The sequence below is a fragment of the Heliangelus exortis genome, chromosome 22, assembly GCF_036169615.1.
Source record: "Heliangelus exortis chromosome 22, bHelExo1.hap1, whole genome shotgun sequence".
Classification (NCBI taxonomy): domain Eukaryota; kingdom Metazoa; phylum Chordata; class Aves; order Apodiformes; family Trochilidae; genus Heliangelus; species Heliangelus exortis.
In genome coordinates, this window is record NC_092443.1 from 889,535 (window position 1) to 916,525 (window position 26,991).

Here is a 26,991-nt window from a genome sequence, read left to right on the forward strand (position 1 = left end):
ACAGCAGCAAGGCAGAGGACAGGATTGTCCCCATCTGTCTCCAGAGGGGAAGATTCTCTCCCCCAAACACTGAGCTTTGCCCCATCATGTTCACCCAGTTCCTGGGGGGGTTTAAGAGGGGCTGGACCAGCCTGCACTCCTGGGTATGTCCAAAGGGGTCCATGGAACACAACCAGGGCTCCTGGGTCAGGTTTTGCTGCCCTGGGGGACAGGCAGGGCTGGGCAGGAACACTGAAAAACACAGCTCTTTGCTGGGGATTTATTTGTGGGAGCCACAGGAGCCATGGGCTGAGATGCAAAAACACAGATTCATCTAACTGGGAGGAAGAGAAAAACCCTAAAGAACCATCAGGCACCTGCCTCTGCCCCCCTGCTTATCAAGAACACTTTTCGTGGCAGGCACAGACCAGCAGGCAAAGGAGAGAGTCCTAAATCATAAAAGCTGGGCAGAAGCAGAGGTTGAGTAGAGGGTGAAGCAGAATCCTCCTGATCTCAGGCTCCTTACCCAGGCAACACTGCCAGACTTTGACACTTACACTGCCAGGCTTTGGCCAGGGCATCACCAAACTGGGGGTGTGGGGAGGAACCTTCTGCCATTCTTATCCCAAATGGCTCTTCAGGACAGGGCATGGGCTGGTGGGCTCCTTCAGCCCTTCCAGCCAGACCTTGGCTGGTCCATCTCCATCCTCCTGCAGGGACAGCCCACCCTCCTCATCCTCCCAGCAGAGAGCACTGCCCAAGAGCCAAAACTTGGACAAACCCTGAATTCAGGGCACAGAGCTGGGAAACCCAGAGCTGAACCCACAGGGTGCCAAAGTCCCTCCAGACAGCAGGAACTGCAGCCCCAGCACCACTGCCCTGCTTGTCCCCTGTGGCAGAAGGGACCTTCCTCCTTCCTGCTGAGAGAAAAAAACTTGATTCATTGTGTAAGGAATCAGCAAGGTGCATTCCTGGATGTGGCATGAACAGGCACATGGATAAGCATCAGAAATGGATGAAAAAGCACAGCATTTCTCTTAGAATAATTTATTAAATACAGCATTAAAATTTGTATTTATGGATTCAATCATTAAAAACAAAACTTCATCTCAGATATATATATATATCTATATATATATATTCAGGGACAATGACAATCATTCTATCAACATTGGTGCACATTGTGCCAGCACTGCCCAGAGCGGCCCCTTCTCTACACTACCCTTGAAGCAGCTCAACACTTAAAAAAAAAATTAAAATAAAATTAAAAGCATTTGCAAAGAAAGAGTGCAAAGCAGGGCTGTCCCCAGCTGCCTGCCAGGGGTGTGCATGGGGGCTGAGGTGAGGGCAGAGGCTGCAGGGCTCCTGGCAGCTCTGGGGGGCATTGCCCACCCAGCACGAGGCAGCACCAGGAGATGCTCAGTGGTGCAAAAGGTTTGCAGTCCCCAATCCCAGCTGGGGCTGGATGCCTGCAGCTCTCAGGTATCTGCTTCGTGGTTCCCTCAGCTTGGGCAATCAGTACTAAAAAAGCTAAAGAGGGGCGGGGGAGCGCAAAAAAAGAAAAATGTTGTTTTACATCCACCAGCTTTTCCCCCACGAGCTGCCGGGTCCAGCAGAGGCTGCGAATGAGCCCTTGCACTTTGTGTTCCCACTGACTCCTTTTTGCATTTGTGGCTCCAGAGGCAGCTCAGGAGACAAGCAGGCAGCCAGGGCTGGGAAAGGGTCCCCAGGCTGGGCACCCCCTGCAGCAGCCTGGCTGATCCTCCAGGAGAGGTGTCCCTGAGGGAAGGCAGGGGCTCCATGGACAGGGTCCTGGGGCAGACTCAGAGGTAGCATCAGAGACTGATGTTTGTGGTGTGATTGTCAGGTAACCCTGGGCACCCTGCAGGGCTGGGAGATGGATGGGGTTCCAGCTGGTGCCCCAGCTTGCTGTGGTCTGGCAGCAAGCAGGGATGGATTTGTCTCCTGTGGGGCTTCTGAAAAGCTGCCCTTGCTGGAAAGGGCCAGGAGATGTCTGGTGGGCACCCCACGGTCACAGTGGGCTCTTCCCTCCACAGCCCACCAGGACACCCTGGGCTGGGGGCAAGTGCCCAGCCAGCTCCCTGCTGCCAGAGCTGCTCTGCTCCCAGCACCTGCAGGCAGAGGTGCAGCCCCTGGGGGCACCAAAGGCTGCCAGTCACCCACCCCATCACACAGGAGGAGCAGGGGCTTGTGCTTTGGGCTTTTCAGGAGCCCCTGACCTTCCAGACCTGCTTATTCCAAGAAACCTCCTGCTTCAGCCACCCTTAGGACCCATGAGGACAAGGAGGAAGGGCTGGCAAAACCATTCTGGAGGGGACATGGCTCCTAAAAGAGAAGAGGGAGTCCACACAGCCCAGGCATCACCTCGAGGGGAGCCATGCCAAGTCAGGAGCATTTCAGATAAGGCATCACAGGTGCTTGGACAGTAAAGCAGTTGGTTACAGTACTTGAAACACAGACTGCTGCAGAGGGCACCCCTGGGGTAAAAACCAGCTCCCCAGCAGCAGGAGGAGAGGGTTCAGTTTCCCAGACCTCTCCTACACACACACACACACACACACACACACACACACACACACACACACACACACACACACAGGCTGCTCTGGCTGCCCCTTTTTTGGTTCTTTCCCCCCACCCCTCCCTAGAAAGAGACTTAAAAAGCCCAGGCTGGGATGTGCCATTTACCCCCCCAAGCAGGCAGAGCCGGAGAGATGCCTCGTGCTGTCCCAGACTCTGCAGCAGGCAGGGACCCAGGCACCAGGGGTGGGCAGCACCCACGGGACTCCAGGCAGGGGGCTCAGTTGCCATTGCTGATGCTGGAGTTGGCACTGCTGCAGCTCTGCTCGTAGGATGGAGGAGCCTCTGCGAGGTTGAGAAAGAATAAAAGTGATTGTGGTGGGGGTCTGGGAGGTCCCCTCCACCCCACATCCAGGTAACTCAGTGCAGAGCAAACCCCAAGTGGTCTCACATCCAGGTGTGGTGCCTGCAGGCTCTGTCTCTCCAAGACCCTCCAACCTGCCCCACTGAAACACGTGGGGTTTGCATGTGTGGAACCCCCAGCCCCTGTCCTCATGTCTACAGGGGTTAAAATCAGCACCTCAAAGTCCTATTCTGTTCCTCCCCTTCTTTCATAAGCATCCTCATGTGCTCCAACACCTCCAGAGCAGAGGTGCCCCACGTTACCCCAGCACTATGGGATGGGTTTCTTGGGGTGGGACTGTGTCCCCAGTCTGTCTGAGCTGACAGACACCACTGCTCCGCACCACACCAGCTGCCTGGGACAAGCACAGCTCCAGGAACCCAGCGCGCTGGGATTTCCCCAACCTTTTCCACCCTGGCCAGTCCCTCAAGCTCCCACACCCACAACTCGTGTCCTCAGAGCAGCTGCTGCCCCACTCCAACCCAGAGAGAAGCTTCCAGTTACATCATTTCCCTGGCTCTGCTCCCATCAGCCTCACCACAAGCCAAGAAGTTTTTCTAGCAGTGGGAGGCAGAAAGCTCGTTTCAGAACAGGGAGATCCTCTCAGGACCAGCCCAGGGTCCATGGGTGTGGACACAGGAATGGACAGAGAGTTTTTACAGCTGTGAGAGGAGACTTGGGCAGAGCAGGCAGAGCCCAGGATCCCTCTGAGCTCAGTCCCCAGCACCCGGCATCCCCCAACCCCCCCAGCAAAGGGACCTTTGTGGCAGGAGCTGTTTATGACCCACCCTGGGCAGCCCTGAGGAGGGGGTGCTCACCATAGGGGTATCCCCAGGTGCTGTACTCTGGAGGTAAAATCAGAGAGCTGGCAGTGGGGACGGGCACCACGGTGCCCTCGGCGTAGTAGGGGACGGTGGCTCCTGTGGAGAGGCAGAGGGTGGGGTGGTTTGGGGAGCCCGTCTGCTCCGAGTCCACCACCCTCATCTCCTGGAAGCTGAGTCCTGGGGCGTAGCTGAATGGCTGCTGCTGGGAATGGCTTTTGGTGGGGATGCAGATATTGTCCATGGGGTGATAGCCCCCGGCAGCCTCCTCCTCCTCCGGGGGGGCACTGGGTACCACTGCAGAGGGGATGTGCTGGATGGAACGGGAGGGGCTCAGGGGGACCCTGTTCACAGCAATGTTCCCAATGTAAATGGGGAGAGTGACCGAAACCTCCGGAGACTTGAGGGAAACCTGGAAGAGAAGGAGAAACAGTGGCATCCTCTTCATTATGAGTGGCACTGGGAAGGATCACCTGAGGTGAGGGCCACTCACACCACCCCACACCCCACCCCACACCCCTACAGAGTTCAGCAACTAAGGCTGACCCAGAGAGGAGCCCAGAAGCTGCAGCTCAGCCCACTGGAGCTCCCAGCAGCCCTGATGTACCCACCTGGATGTAGTAGTCAATGTGGATGAGGTTACAACCCTGCAGGATGGACTGGGGCAGTGCAGGAACCAGGATCTGCTCCCTCCACTCCGCATGTTTCCAGGCTTTCACTCCTGAGCTCTCCACCTCTGCGATGGTCCTCAGGTCATAAATCCAACGTTTGGATTTATAAGCCACTTTCTGTACAGGCAGGAGGAAACACAGGAAGATTGCAGCTGGTCTCCTGTGTCCCATAGAGGTTAAGACCTCAAGACCAGCCCACAAACAAACACATGTACAAACCTAACGTGCATATTACAGAGCAGAAATACTGCTCAGAAATACTCATCATATGTTGGTACCAGCCCCACAAAGGCAGAGAGAACCAGAATTATGTCTGGACCCCTCACTGCCCCCCACACCCCCATCAGGGATGCACACTGGTGAGAACTGCCCCAGCCTCAGAGCAGCCCCATGGGGATGGGGCAGCAACAGAACCCAAAGGCTGAGGCCCTGGGATGCCCACCTGGAGCAGACTGGCAACCACAGCCCCCGTGTCCCTCCCGGATTTGTTCTCTATGTCTGTGCGGAGCTGGATCGCCTGCCCCACGGTGTAACCCTTCAGGTCTGAGCTGGCTGTCAGGATCACGTTCCCACTCTTCACCAGCTTGTAGTTGAACTTCTTGGTGATGGACATGGTGTTGGGCTGCTGCAGGACAGCAGAGAGACAGAGGTGTTGGCTCAAGAGAGGCAGAGAACCTTCGGGAAAACACTCAGAGGTTCAAAAGAAGAAAGAAGCAGAAAGGTTTGGTCCAAAGGAAGCAAAGAACAGCAGCACAGCACTGCCACACACCCCTGAGTCCCATTAGTCCCATCAGTCCCATCAGTCACTCTTCCCTCCAAAGCAAGCTCCCCAAACCCAGGTCTCCACAAGCACCTGGGGCTATTGGCCAACACCTCTCTCTGCGAGCTGAAAATACACCCAAATCTCTCAAAGCACCAAGCAGAAGGGTCAAAAATCACTCGAAGCAGAGCCTAGTGGCAAGGCAGGATGGATTCCAGCCACAAAGTTATTCCCCGGACAGCCAGGAGGACAAGTGCTGAGCCCCTGCACTTCCCAGCTGCATTTCCCTTGCTCTCACCTCAATGTCAGGGATGTCATTCAGGTTCAGAGGGCAGAGAACGTAGAAGATTTTATTGCACTTGTAGTCCTTGGAGAAGCGGGGGGTGTCTATCACAGCTTTCACCTGATGGAGGACCTTGCCAAAAGGGCCTTCAAATGATGTTGGAGCAGAGGCTGGAGTTGAGAGAGAAAGAAAAGGACCATAAGGACCTCAACCAGGCCTTTCAGACTTGAAGTACAGTCCCTTTAAATTGCTTTCCTCTTCACCCGAGGAGCTCTGCATGTACCTGGGAGACAGAGCACATGGGGACCCTGGGGGATGAACATTTAGGTCACTCAGAGACCTTGCTGCAGCCTCCTTACAGAAAGGATTCTCTGCAAGACCCTGACCCTGAGGTCTCTGTGTGCAGGATGGGATGGGTATTGGGAAGGAATTCTTTCCAGAGAGGTTGATCAGACACTGGAATGGGCTGCCCAGGGAGGGGGTGGATTCTCCATCCCTGGACGTTCTTAAGCAGAGACTGAATGTGGCACTGAGTGCCATGGGCTGGGAACCACGGGGGGAGAGGAGGAAGGGTTGGATTTGGTGATCTCTGAGGGGTCCTTTCCAAATTCTGTGATCTGCATCATACCTGGCAGCAGGAACTGGAAGGGAAAGTTGTGCTCTCCAGCTGTCAGGACCCCTGAGGGAAAAAAGAGCAAAAGGTAAGTGGGACAGGCTGTGGCCTTGAGTGGTGTCACCTTCTGGAGGGACAGGAAACCACCTGGGGAACAACACACAACTGGTTCAGCTGCCTACAGCCCACCAGACAACTCCAGATACAACCAGCAGTGCTTGAGTCAAGAGGAGCATCTGCTGCCCCAGCTCTCCTGGGACAGGGATGGCTCCATTCCCAGTGCCTGCTTCTGTGCTAAGATACCCTGGAGATAAAGTGCTTTGGGACAGGGCTTAAGGGATCCCAGTACCACAGCAAGTGGTTATCCCCAGCCTGGTGACACGGGGCACGTTGTGTGGTTGTATTTCTCAACTGAGCCACAGCCAGCCAGGGCAGAAGGCACAGGCAGTGTCTGAGGATGCCAAGGAGGGCACCAAGCTGCTACAGAGTCAGAGAATGGCTTGGGTTGGAAGGGACACTGAAGAGCATCTTGTCCCAACCCCCCTGGGACACCTCCCACCAGCCCAGGTTGCTCCAACCTTGAACATTTCCAGGGATGGGGCAGCCACAGCCTCTCTGGGCTGGTTACAGCTTTACCCACACAGACTGCAGTCCCCAGGAGCTGGAACCAAGCCTAAACTCACCCCTTCTCCTTAGAAGGCACCTACAATACCTCAGCCTGGCCACTCAGACAACAGGAGCCAAGGAAAAGATTTCCACACTATTAAAACCTTCCCCACCCCAAGAAAAAAACCCCATTTTGGGCTAAAATGCAACCCCGGGTCTTGTCACCAGGTGGAGGCACAAAGCCAAACACTGCCTGGCACTGCCCTGTGGGACAGGGATGGGGACAGAGAGGGGGACAGGGATGGAGAGACAGGGATTTCCCTTGTCCCTCAGCAGGGGCATAGCACAAAGTGACCTTGCCCCATCCCCCAGGTACCTCTCCCATGAAAATCAGCAGCAAAAGCCCCCTTGGCTCCCCGAGAGGGACAGTGGCAGTGCTCACCTGTCCAGTGCAGCCACAAAGCCCAGTGAGGGCATTACCATGGGGACAAGATGTGTCCTGACAGCCACACGTGTGCCTTGCAGACATCCCTGGGCCTGGGCAGAGCACCCAGAACTGCATCTGCTGCACCCCCCAGCATCCAGACACCAAGGAGGGCACAAAGCCCATGGGAAGCCACTCACTGCCCTTGTCCCTCCAGCCCTAAGAGCTCCCAGTAAAGATCCAGGATATTTAACTTGCTAATTCCACCTGCAGGCTGACTTTGCAGCAGAGATGGTTGTTGGCAGCAGGCAGAGGTGAGGAGGATTCCCTGACACACAGACCCCCAGGAGGAGCAGCCTGCTCAGAATTCTCCTTTCTGAGCTTTTCCTGAGCCAGCAGCTTTGCCAAGGCAAGGAGCAGAGATGCCCAGGAGAGAGCAGGGCAGGAGGAGCTCAGGGGCACTGGGGGGGGGTCCCAGGTGGTCCCTGCAGCAGGGAGCTGGGAACACAGAGCACAGAAAGGGCCCTGCAAGCTGCTGTGCTGAGCTGGTACCTTCCCATTCCCAGAAGTCTGAACAAAGGCGACAGTGTGCTCGGCCACTGAAGAAAAAAAAAAAAAAAAAAAAAAAAAAGCTTTTCCTGAAGTTTACATTCAGCTAAAAATACCTTGAGAAAGTCATTAGGCAGCAGAGACAGCTGGATTAGCAGGGCTGTACCTGCTGCAGCCTTTGCTCCTGATAGGAGCCCAGCCAGGAGAGCTCAGCCACCCCCATGCAGCCTCTGGAAACATCCTCCCAAAAAATTCCTGGAGGGGAAGGAGCCACAGCCCTAGGCAGCCTAGAAAAAAAATAAACCCAGACAGCAGGAGCAGCAACAACATGCTACCAGCATGGAAAAGCTGCCTCAGCCTGCAGAGCAGTGACCTTGGAGATTGCCCTGAATCCAGCAGGGACTCTCCCATCCATGGCTCTGCTGCTCTGCTCCATGTGGGAACAGGGGGAACAGGGGGAACAGGGACTCCTCACGTGCAGAAAGGAAATGCCTGGACCCAGAGCTGACACCGAGTCCTCTGCTGGGTCCCTGGGGGGGAACCTCCCCTGCCCTGTCCCATCAGAGCCTCCAAAATGTCACCAGTGATGGGGAGCAGAGCCCCAGCCCTGCCCCAACACCCCGACCCCTCTGCTCACACCTCATGCAGAGCAGGGACAGAAATCCAGGTGTTTCCCACTCAGAGCTGGAGCTGGAGCCCACCCTCTCCTCTGCTTTGGCCCACGGAGCTGGGAGAACCTGACACCATGGGGAGCCTGAGTGGGTGTGGGGAGCACAGGTCTGTGTGGACACTGCTGAACAAACCCTGCAAGAGGAGCTTGCTGAACCACAGCTCAGGTGCTCCAAGGGTTTGGACTCCTTCCTGAGCAGTGTGGCTTCCCTGGACAGTGCTGCCAGGCAGAGACAGCATCCAGGGGAACCCACCAGCCCTACAAATCCATCCCCCATCCCTCCAGAGCCAGGGGAATCCACCAGCCCTCCAAATCCATCCCCCATCCCTCCAGAGCCAGGGGAATTGCTTTCCCACATCCTGCCCTGCCAGCTGAGGGCTGGGAAAGCTCCTCTGGCAGGAGAGCAGAGCAGGGCTGAGCCTCAGGAGGAACCAACCATGCCCCAACCATGCCCCAGGAAGGAGCCCTGTCCCACCCGGGCTTCCCCAGGGCCGTTGTGCAGCAGTTCTGGCTGTTGGGCCGTGCAAACAGGACAGTCCAACAGAACCAACAGAACCAGCAAGGCCAGACCTGCTGGGGCAGTGTCACCACAGGGACCTGGGCTGAACGTCCCCTCCCAGCTCAGCCACCCCAGCTCCAGCGTTTCCATCCCTGGGGAGCTGGAGCTGTGTCCCTGCAGGGCTGATCACCCCAGGGCAGAGCCAGCAAAGGGCTGGGAGGTGCCCTGGCTGCTGAGGCAGGAACAGGACAGACCCAGCCCAGCACCATTACTCATCCTGGTGAAATCCCAGACTGGTGCTCCAGGAGAGGTCTGGGCACACAGCAGGGTGTGACAACACACACAACACACACACACACACACACACACACACACACACACACACACACACACACACACACACACACACACCCTGTGCTCCATCTGCACCTCAACTGGGGCAGAAAAGATCACACCAAAGTTGAAAAAGGTCTCTAAGAACATCAGGTACAACCACCAGCACCACCCCACCACGGCAGCTCAGCCAGCTCCTGCACTGACACTGACACTGACACACCCGCAACACCCGCACCAACACCCGCACCTGCAGCCACGCCCAGTCACACCCACACCCGCATCCAAGGTTTTTTTAGACCCTGCCCAGGTTTTTTAAGCCCTGGGCAGCCTGGGCCAGGCCCTGACAACCCTTTCCAGGGAGAAATTGTTCCCCAGCTCCAACCTAAACCTCCCCTGGCACCACTTGAGTTGTGCCAAAAGTTCCTCTTGTCCCATCCCTTGTTCCTTGGGAGCAGAGCCCGACCCCCCCTGGCTCCAACCTCCTCTCAGGGGGTTGCAGAGAGCCACAAGGTCTCCCCTCAGCCTCCTCTGCTCCAGGATCAGCACCCCCAGGGCCCTCACAAGTTCTCCAGCCCCTTCCCCAGCTCCATTCCCTTCTCAGGACACATTCCAGAAACTCCACGGATCTCTCTCCTTGGACGTGACCCTGGTGGAAACAAAGAGGGCAGCTGAATGTTTTGATTTTTTTCTTTCTCCCAATCACAACAAAGAGGAGGGTGCTGTTTGCCCCATGGGCACAAGCAGGAGCCTGGAACCCTGCACCTTGGGCACCCACAGGAGGTGGGTGGGGAGCAGCCAAGCAGCCAGCAGTGGTTCTGCTCCTCCTGCTGCACACAGGGGTGACAGAGCTGGACCCAGCTGAGCCTTTGCACTGAACAGATTTTTTGCTTCCTCTAGCAGAGGAACAGCAGGCTGGGCCATATGGCAATTTCTTTCTGGCTACTTAGCTAGGGATGCATTGACTGTGTTGGCCAAATCTTGCTCTGTGGAAAGGTCCCTGGTGCCTGCTGGTCCTCCTGTAGCACTGCAGCTCTTCCTGCTGCTTAAATTCATCCCTCCTGCTCTCTGGGGAAGCTGAGCTCCTCTGAAGCTGCAGAGTTAGACTGATACCAAAGGGCTGATACCTGCAGAGAGCAGGAGAGCTGTGGGTTTGTGTTTTCCACTTTTGGGTGGAAAAGCAGCAGCCCCAGTGCCCCAGGACAGTGCCCAGCTACAGGAGGCACAGTCCTGGCTGCCAGCATCCTGCTCACCCTCCTGCCTCTCCCCGTCCACCTCTGCAGCCCAGAAAACTGAATATTAGCTATAAGCAAGAGAGTGGGAGCTCTCCCAGCTCCCAGGAAGCTGGAGCAGTGGTGTCAGGTGGGAAGCTTTCATTCTGCCCGTGCCAGGGCACCCGAGGTGACCCTGGGACACTGAGGACTCCAATTCAGTCTCTGGGGGATTAAGCTAATACACAGGATTACACACTGCAGCCAGTGGGGCTGAACACACACACACAGCTCCTTCTGATCCCATCCCTGATGCAGAGAGGGAGCAACCCCAGGCAAGGGAAGCTCCTGCAGTGTGGTTTTCCTGGGCTCAGCCTGCACTTACTGCTCCTCACCAGCACATCCTTCAGGGCTCAGCACCTCCCTGCTCCCATCCTGCTGCTTCCCCTCTTCCTGCTCTCACAGCAGATCCTCAGCACAGAACAAGACACCCGAGCCTCTCAGTGCCTGCTGGCTCAGGTCACCAAGCTTTAAATTCATCTGGACACAGGACTGTCACCCAGAGAACCACCCCAGGGAAGAGGGGATGCACAGCTGCCCTTCTGCAGCTCTTTGTGCAAGGAACCTGCCAGCAAAGGGAGCCTGTGGAGCAGCCAGGGGTTCCCTGAGGTGCCTTCCAGCTGAGTACCAAGCTGCCAAGGTAAGGTCAGCTGGGAATGACAGCCAGGTCCTGCATGGCTCCGCTCAGGTAGGAATGAGAAAACCCCAAGTCTGCCCCTCCATGCACAACCCATGGGAATGCAGTAGGAGATGCCAAGGAAAAGAGCCCTGGGGGAACAGACACAACATGGACCTGCTGCTCTCCTGCTGAATCAGACCAGAGCTGGAGCAGGAGAGGGGGAGAGGAGCAGGAGGCTCTGCAGGGCTGAATTACTCCATTATATTGGAGCAAGAGAAGCATCCCTCTGTCTGAGAGCAGTGGGCACAAGCTGTGCTATTTGTACACACTGCAACTGATGCACTCCATCCCCTTCCCCACTGACACCTTAGAGGAACTCAGCACCCCCTGCTTGCAAGGTTCCCCCCACCCCTATTGCATTTTTTTTGCAAGGAAAAACAAACAAACAAAACCCCTACAAAACAGGACCAGGGAGCAAGTATCCAAACCAAAGCCAAGCCCAGTGGGAAAAGCCCATCCTGCCTCAGCACCCCCTCTGGGAGACAAAAAATGAGGTCCCCAGAGAGCCACCCGTGGGCACTGCAGGGAGAAGAGAGGGGCTCTGCACCCACTGGGATGCTCAGCACTTTCCAGCAGCTTTTCTGTAAAAATCCTGAGTTCATCAAACCCCTGGCCAAGGCCCAGCACAATCCCCAGCTCCCCCAGGTGCCTCCTGCTTCTCCTCAGCCCCAGCAAGAGCCTTTCCTGAAGCATGGATGCTGCCAGGGACAAACCACCCCTCCCCAGCCTGCAGATGCTCCAGCAGCAAGGCCAAGTCCCCCTTCCCATGGGTGCTGCTCCAAGGGGGGCAAGAAAGGCAAGGATGAGGCCAGACCTTAAATAAATGCCTTACATTGCAAAGGGGGCATCTGGGCTATTTCAGGGTCTGTCTCCTTTCTCATGTGATGTGCACCCTTAAAATAAGAAGCCAAACCAGTGTGTAACACCAGGGAGAGCTGATGCTACAGAGGAGGAGCTGCCCTCTCTCCTGTTTCCAAGCAGAGGAATGTGGCTGTGGAAGTGGGGAGCTGCTCTTAGATACTGTAAGAGCAACCCAAGCCTGGGTAGCTTTGCAAACCTCCTCTTCCCCTTCCTTCCCCCCTCAGCTTCCTCTCCCCCTGTTCTCAAAGCCACAGCTCACTGTTCAGCTGAAGTCCCAGCTCAGGATGTGGGAAAGTTGCTTTGCAGGCAGAACCTTCCTGCCCACACCATCCCTCTGGGTTCCAGCCACTCACCAGGACCTGGCAGGAGGGGACACGATGGGACCCCAGGGATCCTCCCTCAAGCCCAAAACCTTCACTGACCCAGAGCCTCCCACAGTCTCTGGCACCCTCCTGCTTTCTGCTTGGCAGGGAAACCCCCTCAGGGAGCACCCATGGGTGCTGGGTGCACCTCCCAGAGGCAGCTGCACCTCAAACTGCTCCTGTCCCAGACCCTGGAGCAGCCCAGCCCTGCCAAACACTCCTGGGAACTGTGACATGGAAAGGGACAGGAGCCAAGGGACAGGCCCTGTCTGAAGCTCCCTGACATTCTGCTCAGGACAGGCCAGGGCAGCTGGGATCTATTCCTGGGCAGCCTAAAAAAACCCCAACCCCTTTCCTGCCCATGCCCACAAGGCCACTGAACGACTGCCCCACAATCCCACTGCAGAGACCCCCAGGAGCATCCCGGGGCCAGGACAGGGCTGTAGGGCTGTGTCACAAACCCTGATGTCACTTCCCACAGGCTGGAGCCACGCAGAGCTGCTCCAGCCCTCTGAGCATCCTCGTGTCCCTTCTCTGGACACCCTCCAGCACCTCCATGTCCCTCCTGTAACAGGGGCTCCAGACCTGGATGCAGGACTCCAGGTGGGGTCTCACCAGAGCAGAGCAGAGGGGGAGAATCCCCCCCTGGACCTGCTGCCCACACTTCTGATGCAGCCAAGGAAATTGTTTCCCTTCAAAAAAAAAAAATATTGCTGACTGAGCAGGAACTGCCACTTCAGTTTCCCCCATTTCCTGTTAAAAGATAAAACAGCCCCAGGGAGCTGAGCTCCTGCTCCCCTGGGCTTTTGCCAGGCTCCTGGACTGTTGGAGCTCACTGCCACATCCAGCAGGTGAACACTGCCAGGTCTGGATTTCAAGTGGAGCCAGGGCACAGCATGAATTATTTGTGGTAAGGCTGACCTATTTAACAGCAGAAAGGCAGCATTCATCCCAGCCCAGATTCCCCAGAGGCTGCTGGTGTCACTTTACCCACAGGATCACCCAGCCCTGTTGCTATCTCTGGGCTTCCAGAGGGTGCTGGTGGTGACTCCTGAGGCTGCTCCTGACACACTCTGTGTTTCTCCTGGAGGACAAGTGACACCCTCACATCTCTTTTGATGCAAACTACTCCTGGCCTGCAAGGGCTTCTGTGGGTCAGGGCTTGGTGACCTCCACAGGTCCCAGCACAGCTCGGAAACAGAGCAGGGTGAACCCAAAGGGCCTTGTAAGAGCAGAAGCTGCTGCCGGCAGCCACGTCCCAGGCACTCCAGGTCCTGCCAAGTTCTGCAGCTATTCAGGATTTCTCTCTGCACCTCTCCTCCTCAGCTCCTGTAGTCCCTGATATTGGCTCCCAGCCTTGGAGCACGGGCCAAGGCACCAGTGAGGGGGATGTCACAGCAAGGAGATGCTCAAGCCCTGGGGACACCTTTCTGTAGAGCATCTCAGAGTCACACATCACCACCACGTCTCTGTGGGCCTTACCTTTGTCTGCCAGGGACAGTGTGCTGTTGAAGTACTGCTCCTCCACTGTCCACGCGGTGTCATTGATCTTGTTGGACACCCCACAGAGCCCCACGCAGCTCACCTTGATGGCTGTGGGCAGAAAGCACACACCTGAGCACTGCCAGAAAGCCAAACCTCCAGATCAGAATGGCTTCAGGAGCTGAACCTCATGAAAACACACACGGGGGGGGGGGAAAGGAAGCAAAGGAACCCCAACCCATCCCTCTCTGCAGGGAGATCAATATCCAGGTCAGGCTTTCATCTCAGATCCATATTTCTCCCCCCTCAGGAGCTGGGCATCCCACCCAGTGCCCCTGCAGCTCTGGGAGGAGAAACCTCTTCAGAACAAGCCCCTAACCCCAGCTGAACAAGGGCCAGCAGGGAGCTGGAACCCCCAGAGCAGCAGAAGCAGTTCCCAGCTCAGCCCCCCCCAAGGACATCCCCAGCCCTGGGGTTGGTGTCTCCTTCAAAGGATTGCAGCAGACCCCTGCCCTTTAAAGCACCAGGACCCCCAATCACACAGAGGAGCACATTGCCCCCCAGCACCCAGAACCCCCCTTCTCCTGTTGGGGACAGAGGGCTCAGGGCAATGCCACACACAGGAGAGACGTGAGATGCATCTGATCCCTTCCCAAAGCACTGAGTGTCACCTGAGCTGTGCTGGTGCCTGGGGAAAGTCACCCCAGAGCCCAGCCTGCAGCCTGGCTTCCAGAGGAGCTGCCCACAAGTCATTTTCAGTTAGTTTGGGCTGATTGCCAGCAGCCTGAAACCAGGCACTGATGTTTGTGCCACAGACACACGTCACAGCCCGACCTTGGTGCAGAGCAGGAGCAGGAGATGATCCAGGGTGCTCCCCCCATGCAGGGAGGATGCTGACAGCTCCATCGTGGGCCTCCAGCCTCATCCCAGCCCCAGCATCTCCTCTCCTGGTTCTCAGCAAGGTTTCTTCACAACAGCCCCACTGGATACAGGGATGGCTCTGTCCCAGCTCATCCCATCTGTTCCTCCTGAGGTCCAGGGCAGCCACAGAGCCCCTCAGTTCATCCCCAGAGATTTAAAGCCCAGCAGCTGCAGGAGGAGGTTCAACAGGTCAAACCGTTTCTCTTACCCCTAAAGCAGGTTTTGGAGCAGCTAAGCATGAAATCAGCCTCCTCACCAGCATCCCCTGGGCAGAGGAAGATCCTGGGGACCTGCCTGGCTCTGGGGTGCAGGCTCCTGCCCACAAGCAGGAGGAGGGACAGGGGCAGCTGAGGGACAGGACCCGGGCACATGGTGCTGGGGGCAGCTGCGAGCTAAAAACAGCATCAGGGACAGGTCTGGAAACCTTGGGAGCTGCTGCAACCAGAGCCTGACTGAGGCACAAAGCTCCTCAGCCTGACTGTCAGGAAGCAAAATGCAGAGTCTGAGCCTTTCCAAGGAAATCTCTGTGCCAAGCTGCAGGCAGGGAAAATAAGAGAAGATTCTAGATCAGAACAGGCCAGTTCCAGTTACCAGAAACTCATTTAAACCACTGCTGGAATCCAGTGCTACCAGTGGCCCCAGTTCCCATGCTCCTGCTTTCAACAGGTTGCTTTCAACAAATAGAGAAGGGAAAAAAAAAAAAAAAGTACAAAACCTGAAAGGGAAGTGGAAAGGAAAGGCAAAGAGCAGCAAGCAGAGAAGAAATGAACGAGGAAGCCAGGCAGAAGACAAGAGCTTCACCCCTGCAGCCCCCCAGGGATGGGGGGAAGCAGCACAACCTTAGCACTGTGCTGCAGCACCTGCCAAATCCTGGAAATAAAAGGAGACAGCTCAGCCATATCCATCTCTGCACAAAGTAAAAATAGAGATGCCAGGAGCTGGGCATGTCTGCCTTCTTCCAAGGTGATTTACAGAGAGCAGCCACAGACTTCAAATCACTGCTGGTGACCCAGTGATGTCCCCTCCTCGGCTGCTGCACCTTGGGCAAGAGGAAGGCAGAGGATCCGTGTGTCCCCTCCCCTCTTTGTGCACATCTGTACCTCCAAAATCCTGCTGGGCAAGCTGACCCAGGGGGTTCTGGCAGCTGAAACCTCTCTTTAAGACCGAACGTGGCACTGAGTGCCATGGGCTGGGAACCTCGTGGGGAGTGGATCAAGGGTGGGAGTTGAGGATCCCAGAGGGGTCCTTTCCAAAATCTGTGGTTTTGTGACAAGCTCCTCAACACAGACTGGAAAACTCCATCTGTACCAACAGCAGGAGAGCTCTGCAACCCCCAGCCATTACCCTGGCTATGCAGGAGTTATCTTGGCCCCAGCACAAAGGACACATCCACCCAAGTAATCTGGACGGGCAGAGGATTCCTCGTTCCAGCAGCTGCAGAAGTCTCCAAAGGGAGACTTGGGAGGTGTGTGCCTGGAGAAAAGCAGGGCAGGAATTCACCTGAGCCTTTTCCCTGAGAGGTTGATCCCCTCCCCGCTGCAGGAACTTTGTTCCATCAGTTTTAGAGCAGCAGAGAAACCTACATTTTCCAGCTCCTCCCCAAAATCAGGGGTCAAGGTACAACCCCGGAGAAGAAAGCAAACTCTTGGGCTCCTGTTTCACACCAAAGGCTTTTCCCCCATGCAGAGCTGGCAGGGTTATTTATAGCATCCCAGAGTTTTATCAGCAGGCTGGCTGCCCTGGGAGGACAGGGGTCATCTCCAACATCTGGAATGAAATCCCTGCTTGAGAGCATTTAACGAGGCTGCCACACGTGTCAGGCTGCAGGTGGGAAATCCCTGGGTGCCCAAAGCCACAGGGGCTGTGGGATGGGGACAGCCACGTGCCACAAAGCCTGTGCCTTGGATCTGCCAGTCCTGCTGCCAAAGGCAACTGCAGCTCCTTAGCAACAGGCAGGAAATCCCACAGCATCCACGGGCATCCTGCCTGCACCCCATCCCACCTCCTCATCACCAAACCTGCTCCAGGAAGGAGCTCCCCAGCACCTCCTCTCTCCAGATTGATGGAGGTCCCAGTTCTGTGTCACCCAAACAGCCTGGGAAGAGAGGTGGGGAAGGATGGGGTTACCCTGCCCACTGGATGGAGGAGGATGTGAATGTGGCCTGGGAGGGATCTCCAGCCACACACCCACCACTCCCCCACTGCAGACACAGGGCAAGGATGCCAACCACCACACCCAGGGCCTTCCTGCCCACCCTCACCCCAAGTGAGAAAGTTGTAACTGGGACCAGTTGGGGGAGCCCAACCTCTGGCCTCACCTTCACCTGGTGGCCTGGCTGTCACTGCTGTCACACAGGGGACAGGGTGGGTGATGCCAGCCCTGGATCCTCCTGCAAGGATCACATCAGGCAGAGGGACCAGGCTCTCCCCTCTCCCAAGGCAGGGTGGCAGATGCAGACACCCTGAGCCAGATCAGACACCAGCACAGGAGGCTCTGTGGGAAACAAAATATTTGGCAGGGAGAGGCAGATCTCAGAGCTCAGTCTGAAAATCTGCATGCCAGCCACCCACCTCAGCCACACTGCCAGCATTCACAGCATCCTCTCCCAACATCCACCTCCGAGCAGGGGAAGGGCAGAGAGGCTGCAGCTGAAGCAGAGAGCAGCAGAATTTCGTGCAGATCTCCCACAACCCTGCTGAGTGAAGCCAAGCTTCAGCCTCAAGAAGCATCTTTTCATCTTTCCTTTCTGCTTCTCTGGACAGAAATTCAGAGGTCGAAACTCTGTTCTGATTAGAGAGGAGTGTGCCTGCCCTCCTCCAGGAGCTGTGTCCCAGCCCTGTTTCTGTGCACCCCATCCACAGCAGAGCTGGTTCTGCCTTTGCAGAGCTGGGACCAAGCTCCAGGCAGGGCTTGCAGCAATTCCAGTGCTGGCTACGAGCAGCTCAGCTTCTTACCCAGCAGATCCCAGCAAATAACACAACTTCTGTCACCACCTTTGCTCTCACTCCTCATCCTCCTTCCTGCACAGCCCAGCTCCTCATCTCACCCCTGCCCTGCTGCCCAGATGCTTGCACAAAAACATCTTGTACTTAGGACTGAGGTCCAGAAGATTTTATCTCAGGATCTCCTGAACAAGACAGATCCTAATTTACAGCTCCATCCTTCCCAGGGGACCTGGACAACTTAACCTTGCTTTTGTGAGCCCAGAGCAACTTGAATTTCAGGAAGCAAGGCTGTACATGCATCAGCTGCCAGAGCATCTCAATCTTCAGCGTTTGGCCCCTGGACCAGGCCTGCAGAAGGGGGATGCAGATCTGTGTGGGCAGACAAGGGAAGCAGAGCCAGCAGCTCAGCAGCTCCCAGGAATGCTGATGGGTGCCAGGACCTGCCAGCTCTCAGCACTTCCACAGCCAGGGACCACAGCTACTCCTCCTGGGGCTGAGCCCGAACACAAGAGAGGAACCTCTTTTTTTATAGCTTGCCTGAACCGAAATAGGTTTCCACCCAGCACTTAGCACTACTTTAGGCCAAAGCAGTTAAGATATTCTGGTACACTTGGCTGTCTAAAAAAGGAAGAACCAGGCAAGAAACCCCACCACAGTCTGACACACAGAGCTGGAGGTCCCAGGAGGCATTTGCTGAGTGTTTTAGGACCAGTCAGGTCCAGCTGTACCAAACTGGCCCCTTTAAACTCAGCAACAAACTCGATTGTTCTTTCCCAGCAAGTGTGAACGGAGCCAGGGACCTTCTCCCACCTCCCTGGCAGAACAGAACAAGGCAGCAATTCACTGCCAGGCAGGCTGAGCTCTCTGATGTCCTGGGAACACACCTCTGTGTTTGTGACCACTGCCAGCTCTGCTCTGTTCTTCCCACACCCCAGAGCAGGTTTAACCAGCTCTGCCCCCCAGACAGCCCCTCTGCTCCCACCGCAGAGCATCCCCCCCCTCCACAGGGGCTGCAGGAGCCAGCACAGGCAGATAAACACCCGACTGATCAGGTTTCACTGCTTACCACAAAGAGCTTGATTCACCAGAGCCTACTCCCTTTTCAGGCTCTTTCTAAATAAAAGCTTCAAAGAGTTCTGGAAATTCATGCTTAACAGGCTTGCAGTAATGGCAGAGCACAAGTGCTCCTGTGGGCTCTGCTGCAGGACTGAGGCAGGTTCCTGGCCCCCCCAGACCCTCAGCTGCACTTGTCCAGCAGTTAAGGCTAGAACAAGAATTTTTGGCTGATTCTCACTGTCACCCAACACACAGCCTGACACAGGTCAGCTGAAGATGTGACGCAGATGCAGAGGAGAGGAGGTGCTTCCTCCATCCCTCCTGGGATGCTCCTGGGATGCTCCTGGACATGTCCTCACCAGCTCTTGCTGCCCGTTCTCAGAGGAGCAGACTCACCAGGTCACCTCAGCACCCAGCTGGCCAGAAGAAGGCCAGTTCCAGGTTGGGCAACCACCACCACTGCACCCAGGGCTGAGAGGATTCAGCAGGAACAGCATTGCCATCTCCAGGTGTCCTGAGCAAGCCCCTGTACCCATGGCACTGAGGAGCATGGAAGCAGCAAGTTCAGGAGTGCTCACCCATCCTGAAAACAACATTTTAGGTGGGATGGGTTGGAGCCCTCATACAAGAAGAGACAAGAGCAGAGGGGACAAAAGCCCATCTGTATCTGCAGCAGGACCCATCCAGCCTCCAGGCAAGGAACTCACAAGTCAGCAGCTGGAATGTGCTGAGCCACCTCCGGATGATTTAACACTGCTGCAGCTCCCAGGCACCAGCCCAGAGCCAGCTCACCTCCTCCTTGCAGAGGAGGTTTCAAGTGCCTTTTCCTGAAAAGCCTCATTTACAAGCAGTAAAGCAGCCCTGCCTTTAGTGGCTCCCGGGTTCCCACCCGGGAACGGCACAAGGAAGGTTCTCCCGTGGGGACGGTGCCATGGGAGATCCCAGCACCTCATCTCCATGCTTCCCACTGGAGATTCCACACTCCACGCTGAGCTCTTGGTTGTCAGGAAATCCCCCTCCCCCAGCACCTTCAGCAAAAGCAGCCAGAATCCACCTCACTCTGAATAAGAGCTGCTCCTGCAATTCTCTTTGATGCCATTCAATGCAAGCAGCTGGATTCTCTATTTATAGCAAGATCATCAGTTTGGAAAAACAACTTATGTTCTTATTATCAGTGCACAAGATACATAACAAATCCCTGCTATGCTAGGAGTGCTGCGAGTTGGTGAGAGCCTGCGGGGTCCCACTGGACACCTGCAGAGGTCCAAGGAGATGGGAAATGGAGCATCCAGAGCTGAGAGCAAAATCCCCCTTGGGACTTGGCACTCAGCCCCTTGCTGACACCCCCCCATCAAGAAGGCACCAACTCATACCCACACACTGAACTTTCCTCCCTGAACGTTGCCTTCTGAGCCAGTTTCATCCCAGATTTATTGCAGGGAGTGTTTGGGATGAGGATGGGTGTGTACAGGAGGGATGGATGGGGCGCAAACTGCAGCAGCACCGTCACCTCTGGCCCTGGAGCCAAAACCCCTGAGAGCAGGGATCTGTCAGCAAGAACAAAGGGCTGGAAGTTATAAGCATTAGTGCTCCAGAAATGATTCATGCTTCTTGGAAACAGCCTTTTTGCTACGGATATCTGATAAGCTCTGTTTTTTCATCAAGATTAAGGTGCTCAGAGGTCAGGGTGTTTTTACTTGAGGTGTCCAAATAATTCCAGACTGACACTGGCTTGTCACCCTCACCTCTCAGAGGGATCATCCTCTCCACCACCACCATCCTGCATCTCAGGGTCCCAACACCCCACAGGAGTTTGCTGAACCCATTCAGTTGAACACCACAGCACTGACCCCCCCTCTGAATGCAGAACCAAGCAGGACCCAGCCACAGCTGAGCACTTTCTGGTGGAAAGGCTCTATCCACAAACTTATTCACAGCAAAAACCCAGCTCCCACTTGACACTGGCATCTCAGCCAGTTTTAATTGACCAAAGAGAGCTGGGGGATATGGAGCTGCTGTTCAAAAGCCATGACAAGGAGGCAGAAGCCTGCCCATCTCTCTGGTCTGAAGCCTTTTCATCTCCTGCTTCAGATCCTGGACATGACCCAGGGACTCAGAGCACACATAGGCAACAACTGCACGAGACAAAAATCTGCTGACCAACAGCAGTCTGGTCCTTTGCACATTTTCTCCTCTCCTAAGCACTTTACATTTCCACCCGAGAGATTTGAAGAGCGACAGATTTTAAGAGCAGCACAAAGAGGTAATTAACTTCCCCAGCCATCCCTGTCACCATAACTCAGAGGTCACAACAGCAGCCTGAACACTGCCTATCTCAGCAACCAGCCATCAAGAAACCAGGTACCAAACCAAAATCCAGCCCCTGCTGTGCTTGCCAGGACACCTCAGGAGCAGCCGCCCTGAGGAGGAGGAAGAAGGACTTGTCCTGATGCTTTTGCACAGGTCAGGTCTGCAGCAGCCTCACAGCACAACCCAACCACCTCATTGCCCATCTCCTCTTGAAGAGCCCAAGCATCCTGGCAGGGGATGGGCTGCATGCCCATCCTACTCCTCCTGGCCAGGAGAGCCTCAGACCAGGCTCCATCAAGCCAAGCAGCTGCTGCGTGGCTCCTACAGACAGATGGTTTCCTTAAAGATGAATTTCAGCAAAGGGTTTTCCACAACACCCCGTGAGCAGAGCATGCCCACTCACACACCCCCAGGCAGAGGAGCCACTGCCCTCCCGGGCTGCTCCCCCTCCCAGGGCTGTGTTAGGGATGGGAAGGAAGCTGCCTCCAGAGGACAGGGATGCAACCCCACTGACCCCCTCTCTGCTGCCTACCTGACTCCAGCCCTGAGAGACAAACTGCACTCTGCCAGCTCTGCTCTGCTCCAGGGAAAGGATAAGCACTCACACCCTGTCTGTCACACTTGGAAGCAAATCAGAGGGACAGAACTCCCCGCTCCACTCGCTCTCTCATTTTGTCATCCAGGAGAGGGGAGCTGCAGACCTGAGACCAGACTCCTGCAGCCACGGGAAGCTGCAAGCTGAGCACCAGTGGTGTGCGGGTGGGGAGAGCAGCAGAGAGAGGCACACACTGCGGTGACAAGAGACACAAAACAACCTCACGATGAGTTAGTGACTCCAGAGGAGCCGGAGCTCCAGCAGCAAGCCAGCCAGGAGAGCAAAAATCCCTCTTTTGTTCCACGGCCTCAGACAGACTTGGCCACACAGCTGCCTGCTGTCTCACCCCAGACAATGAGAAAGGAAAGTTAATCCACATCCCCTGGAGCAGGAGCCATCCAGTGATGCTGCAGCCTGATAGGAGCATTCCTGTGCACCAGTGCCAGCCTCCTCCTGGCACACACCACCCCCAGCCCATGCCAAGGACCTCACCGGGCACTGCCGGTGTCACCAGGGATGGTGACAGCTTTGGTTCTGCTCCTGCCTTCCAAACCCTGCTCAGCTCTGCAGGCACCAAGCTCCCTTCCCACCCTGCCCTCCAAAGCAGGGCCCGGGGTCCCTCCTGTCCCACCACAATGTGTGGGTGACACAACACTGCCAAGCACAGACATTTCCAATCCACCTGCACAGAAGACACAGTTCTGTGTCCATCTCAGGACAGAGCAAGCTTCAGGCTGCCAGCCAGGGAACCTTTCACCACCATCACATCCCCAGCAGCCCAAACCACGGCCTTGCTGCAAGAACATCTTCCTCTCTTTCAGGGGACCATGGCCAGTGCTTCAGGGTCCCCTCTCCCTCCCTGGCAGGGCACAGGTTTCACACACATCAGAACCACTTCACAGTAGGCAAACCCAAACTGCTTCCCAGGAAGACAGAAGGAAACAGAAGTCATCTCTTCCTCCTCAGGAAGCAGAAGTCAATCCTTCAGTCTGGACACACGATCTGGGATTTGGGTGACTTCCTTTCAGCTCCCTTCTTCACCACCAGCTTGCTCAGTTCTCCATGTGAGAAGTGAGAATACTTAACTACATTTAATATTAGAGAACAAAATGATGATTCACAGGCTCACTGCTCTGTAGAAAAGGGAATTATGTACCTGGGTACTTCTAAAGCATGAACAGAGGCAGGGAGTTGTGTTTGGAGCTTTTGTAGTTCAAGGTAGTGATTTTAAAGTCATCACTGCATAAACCTGGACAGTTAAATAATAGAGAATAGCAAAGTGCTAAAATCTCCTCTGTAAAGCACTCACAGTTTCTTTACTCTCAGTGACCCGGGAGAGAGGGCTGTTACTTTAACATTACATCCCTGCCCCCCAGAAGCCTTGCTGAATGGCACCAGGGCTGAAATCATCAGCACAGCCCCTGGAAGCCACTGAGTTGAGAGGAAAGTGCTCCAGACCCCCGAGCAGCACCAGCCTTTGTTCCAGCACTCCTGCCAGTGACCAGGGCTGCTGGGGAACCAGCTTATTTCCCTCCTCCCTCCCCCAAAATTAACTCCATCTCCAGCTGTCCCAGCGCCAGCTTCCTGTTAGGATTAATTACTCTTTGTACACCCATGTTTGATGATTTACCCAGCAAGCCAGGCTCCAGGACTGGGAATTCTGCATTCCCATTAGCTCTCTCCCCTGAGGCTCAGATGTTTCCAGGGAAGGACCTTCACCCCGGCAGGGCCACGGGGAGATGTCTGCCTCCCCAGGAAGGTCTGCGTGGGTCACCAGAGGCCACTTGTCATTCGTGATGCTGTGGCAGGGTCAGCTGAAGATGATGTGCTGCTGAACAGCCTTTCTTGCTCGTCAGCAGGGCTGGCACGGAAACCAGTGTAGGTGGGAGCACTTATGATCCCAGAAGGTGTGTCCCCAGTCAGGCTTTCCTCTGACCCAAAATTCCTGGTGCCTTTAGCAAGGCAGAGCAAGCTGTTTGTTTACTGTCCACCTCTCAGAAGGTGCAATTTTCAGGAGCTATAAAACGAGTTACCCTGTGAAGTAGTCATCTACAGGCTTGTTTGACTCTGTGATCTCCCAAACCACAGCACTGAGCAGAGCTGCTGTACCAGGCTTGTCCAGCTCAGGAAATGGAAAGCACCAAACCTCAGTGCTGTGAGCCAGCCTGCACCAGGGCAGGACCTGGTATCTCCTCCTGAGAGCTGTTTACTAGACTGAAATGTCACTGCTGGTCACAGAAGGTGTTTATACTGCACCAGACAAATTGATGTCACCCACCTCTTCTGACACCCCAGCTTTCTGCCCCAGACATTGTCTGATGCTCCACTGCTGAGCCCGTGAGCTCAACTGGGCTGACTGGTCCCTTTGCAGACTCTTTTCCAGCAGGTAGTTGCCTGCTGTCACACCAAGACACCAAGAAGGATGTTCCAGCAACTACACGAGACTCCTCCTCCTCCTCCTTTTCTGAAGAGAAGACATCTCCCTCAGCCAGACAAGAGGAGATGGTGCCCATCCAGACCCAGCACAGGGTTTGGACACTAGAGATGGCAAGAAGCAGAGCAGCAGGGAGGGCACACAGCAGTCACTTTGCACTCTGCAGATAGTGATATCACATCCCACAGTGGCTCATTTGGGCAGCTTCAGACATCACTTATGGTGAGTTGCTGTGCCAGCCAACTTCCAGTGACCCCAGCCCAAACCAGACACTCAGATCACCTCTGCACAGAAGGAACAGTCACACAGAACACACCTTGGATTCATCTCAGTGATTCTGCCCTGCTCAGCTGCCCCAGGTTCTTACCAAAGTCCCTGCATTAGCATCAAACAACAGATCCAAGAGCAAACCCCCCCCTGCCTCGGGACAAACACTCACGCCCTACCCCAAAGTTTCAGAGGCAAAGCAATAAGGAAGCAGAAAGAAGATGCAGAACACTGTGACACCTTCCTCCTTCCCCACAACACTGAGCTGCAGCACACCAGGAAGCTGAAGAGGAGAACCTGGGAGTTCCTCTCCAAGATGGGAGCAGTAGAGGCACCAAAGAGCAAGGTGTAACCAGAGCCAGCTGGCAGTGCCAGGGGCCAGCACCACCGAGCCCTCCCAGCCCAAACACTCATCTCACCCAAGAGGGGCCCTCAGGAACTGGGGTGGAAACCAATGGGATGGGCTGAGGATGGAAAGCAGCCAAGTTTTAAGAATGTCTTTGCTGGAAGCAGCACTGCTGGGAGTACCCTCCAAGGGGAGAATGCTGGATGTGCAACTGTTTTGCTCTGACAAGGAGTTAACCAGTCTACAAGTCTGTACTTGTCCTAGATATTTTTTTCCTGAGGAAGCTTCCAAAAAGCAATTGCAGACAACTGGGAGAGGTGCTCGTGAACACAAGACACAGGCAAGCACAGGCACCATCGTAGAGGCTGAGTCTCTGTGCAAGAGACTTTGCATTTTCCATTCTTTGGTCTTTCCCCCTCCCTATGATTTGCAATAAAGGAAGAAGAACGCACACGGGCACAGCAAGCAAGACAACCCCAGGGAAAACAGCACATCAGCTCACATTTCCACGGCACTGAGCACAAAACTTGTAAACACAAATGACTTCTCTAGGGTGAGGGAGCAAGCTCCCACTTTGGAAGATCTGACTCGAGCAGCTCACCTCCCCCCAAGCCCATCCATGTCCATCCATCCTGACAGACCGGACCGGCTACCAACAGGACCTGGGTCTCCCTTGGAGTGACACCCACCCACCCACGCACCCACCACCCCCTGCCCGCAGCTGGGTGGGCACCCTCTCCCCCAGCACACACAGCCACAGCCACAGCCTGGGCACCTCCTGAGCTGCTACTTTCAAAACGTCCAAGTTCCTTCGAGATGTTACAAAACGCTTGCTCAGGGCGAACTCGGCTCGCAAAGGGGCGAGCAGCCCTCCTGCGGGGGCAGCCGAGATATCACATCCCCCATCTCCTCCTTTCGTCCTGCCGTAAAAAAAAAATACACGTTCCGGTGCTTCGGAACTCAAGCGGCTGGAGCCCGGGGGCCGCGACCACCGCGCTGCCGGGAAGGAGGGGTCCGGGACGCTCCGGTCACCTCCCGGTGCCAGCGCCCCGGAGGCTCCTGTGAGCCAAGCCCGAGCTGGGCTGATAAGGGGGAGAGCAGATACATTTTTTTTTTTTCCCCCCCCATCTTTTTTTTTTTTTCCTCATGGGATGGGAGGCAAAAGTAAGAGGAAGCAGAGGAGGAAACCATTCCGCAGGTTGCTGCCCCCAGCCCCGCACCGCCTCCCGGCAGGAAGGGGAGAACCGCGGTGCAAGCCCCGAGGCTCTCGGTCACCGGGAAGGGAGGAGGGGGTGGGGGTACTGCCCGAGCCCCCCGGACCCTCCGCACCGCCCTCGGACCCCGCGGGGAGCCCCCCCCGGGGCACCCCCATCCCGGGAAGCGCGGGGCAAGGCCCTGGGCTCACCTCGGTACTGCAGCGAGCCCGAGAGCCGCACGGTGACGGTGCCGGCCAGCGGCTCCCCGGGGCTGTAGACGACGCGGCTGTCTCCCAGGCGGATCTCGAACAGCTGAACCTTCCCCATGGCCCCGCCGGACCGGACCGGCTCCGCCGGTACCGATACCGATACCTGTTCCGGCTCCGGCTGCTTCTGCCGCTGCCGCCCCACGCCGCGCCGGCCCGCGACGTCCCAACCCCCGCGGTCCCGCTCCGCCCCGCCCCGCTCCGCCTCCCCCAGCCCCGGACCGGCAGCTTCGTGGGGTTGGGGCGGGCCTTGAGGCAAAGGACGGGCATGGGGAAGGGCTGGGGATGGCCCTGGGGAAAAGGGGCAGCTACAGGGGGGCTATGGGGAGGGGGCAGGTGTGGGGCTGGGGAGTGAGGGAAGGGGGGAGATGGAGCCGGGGAGTGAGGGAAGGGGCATCTTGCAGGGCCAGGCTGTGCCGGGAGGGAAGGAGGTGGCTGTAGGATCGGGGTGTGAGGGAAGGAGCAGGATGCCCTGCCCCACTCCATGGCCATCTTGCCTCCCGGTGCTTCCTCTAATCTGATCTCCTCCCTGTAATTCTCCCAGCCCAGCTGTCACCTCTCCCCCTTCCCGTGTTCATAAACCCAACAGCATTAAGCATCCATCAAGATGGAGATACCCAAGGCCTGATGGCTGCCTGGGGCTGGGGGGTCGATGGCAGCCCCACACCCTCCATGGATCCAAGTGAAGGTGTCCAACTCGGCTGGGATGTCCCAGGGATCTGGGGAGCCACCAGCAGGCTCCCCTCCATCACAGCTGCCCTGTCCCCCTCAGCCCTGCAGGACTGAACACCAGCTGTAAGACATGGAACACAGTGCTGGGAAAAAGGCATCTCCTGGAGAGGCCTCC

At 56.1% G+C, this 26,991-nt stretch overlaps 1 protein-coding gene across 1 annotated transcript; it reads right to left on the reverse strand.

Annotated features, from left to right (window-relative positions):
- Positions 1-1,010: 1,010 nt before the first annotated feature.
- On the reverse strand, positions 1,011-26,330 carry ARRDC1 (arrestin domain containing 1). The gene is made up of 8 exons (XM_071766032.1): positions 26,088-26,330; positions 13,808-13,918; positions 6,087-6,137; positions 5,474-5,628; positions 4,858-5,040; positions 4,356-4,532; positions 3,742-4,156; positions 1,011-2,865 (listed from the first exon to the last, which is right to left on the reverse strand). Exons 1-8 carry the CDS (start codon positions 26,203-26,205, stop codon positions 2,801-2,803), a joined length of 1,275 nt encoding a protein of 424 aa, XP_071622133.1. The 5' UTR covers positions 26,206-26,330; the 3' UTR covers positions 1,011-2,800.
- Positions 26,331-26,991: the final 661 nt, after the last annotated feature.

What these genes read in the sequence shown, in the direction of transcription:
- ARRDC1 (XM_071766032.1), bottom strand. Translation starts at nt 26,205, where the DNA reads ATGGGGAAGGTTCAGCTGTTCGAGATCCGCCTGGGAGACAGCCGCGTC. An exon ending in ATGACATCCCTGACATTGAG is followed by an intron (nt 5,041 to 5,473) that starts GTGAGAGCAAGG and finishes GCTGTCCTGCAG; the next exon opens with CAGCCCAACACCATGTCCAT. An exon ending in TGGTTGCCAGTCTGCTCCAG is followed by an intron (nt 4,533 to 4,857) that starts GTGGGCATCCCA and finishes CTGCCTGTACAG; the next exon opens with AAAGTGGCTTATAAATCCAA.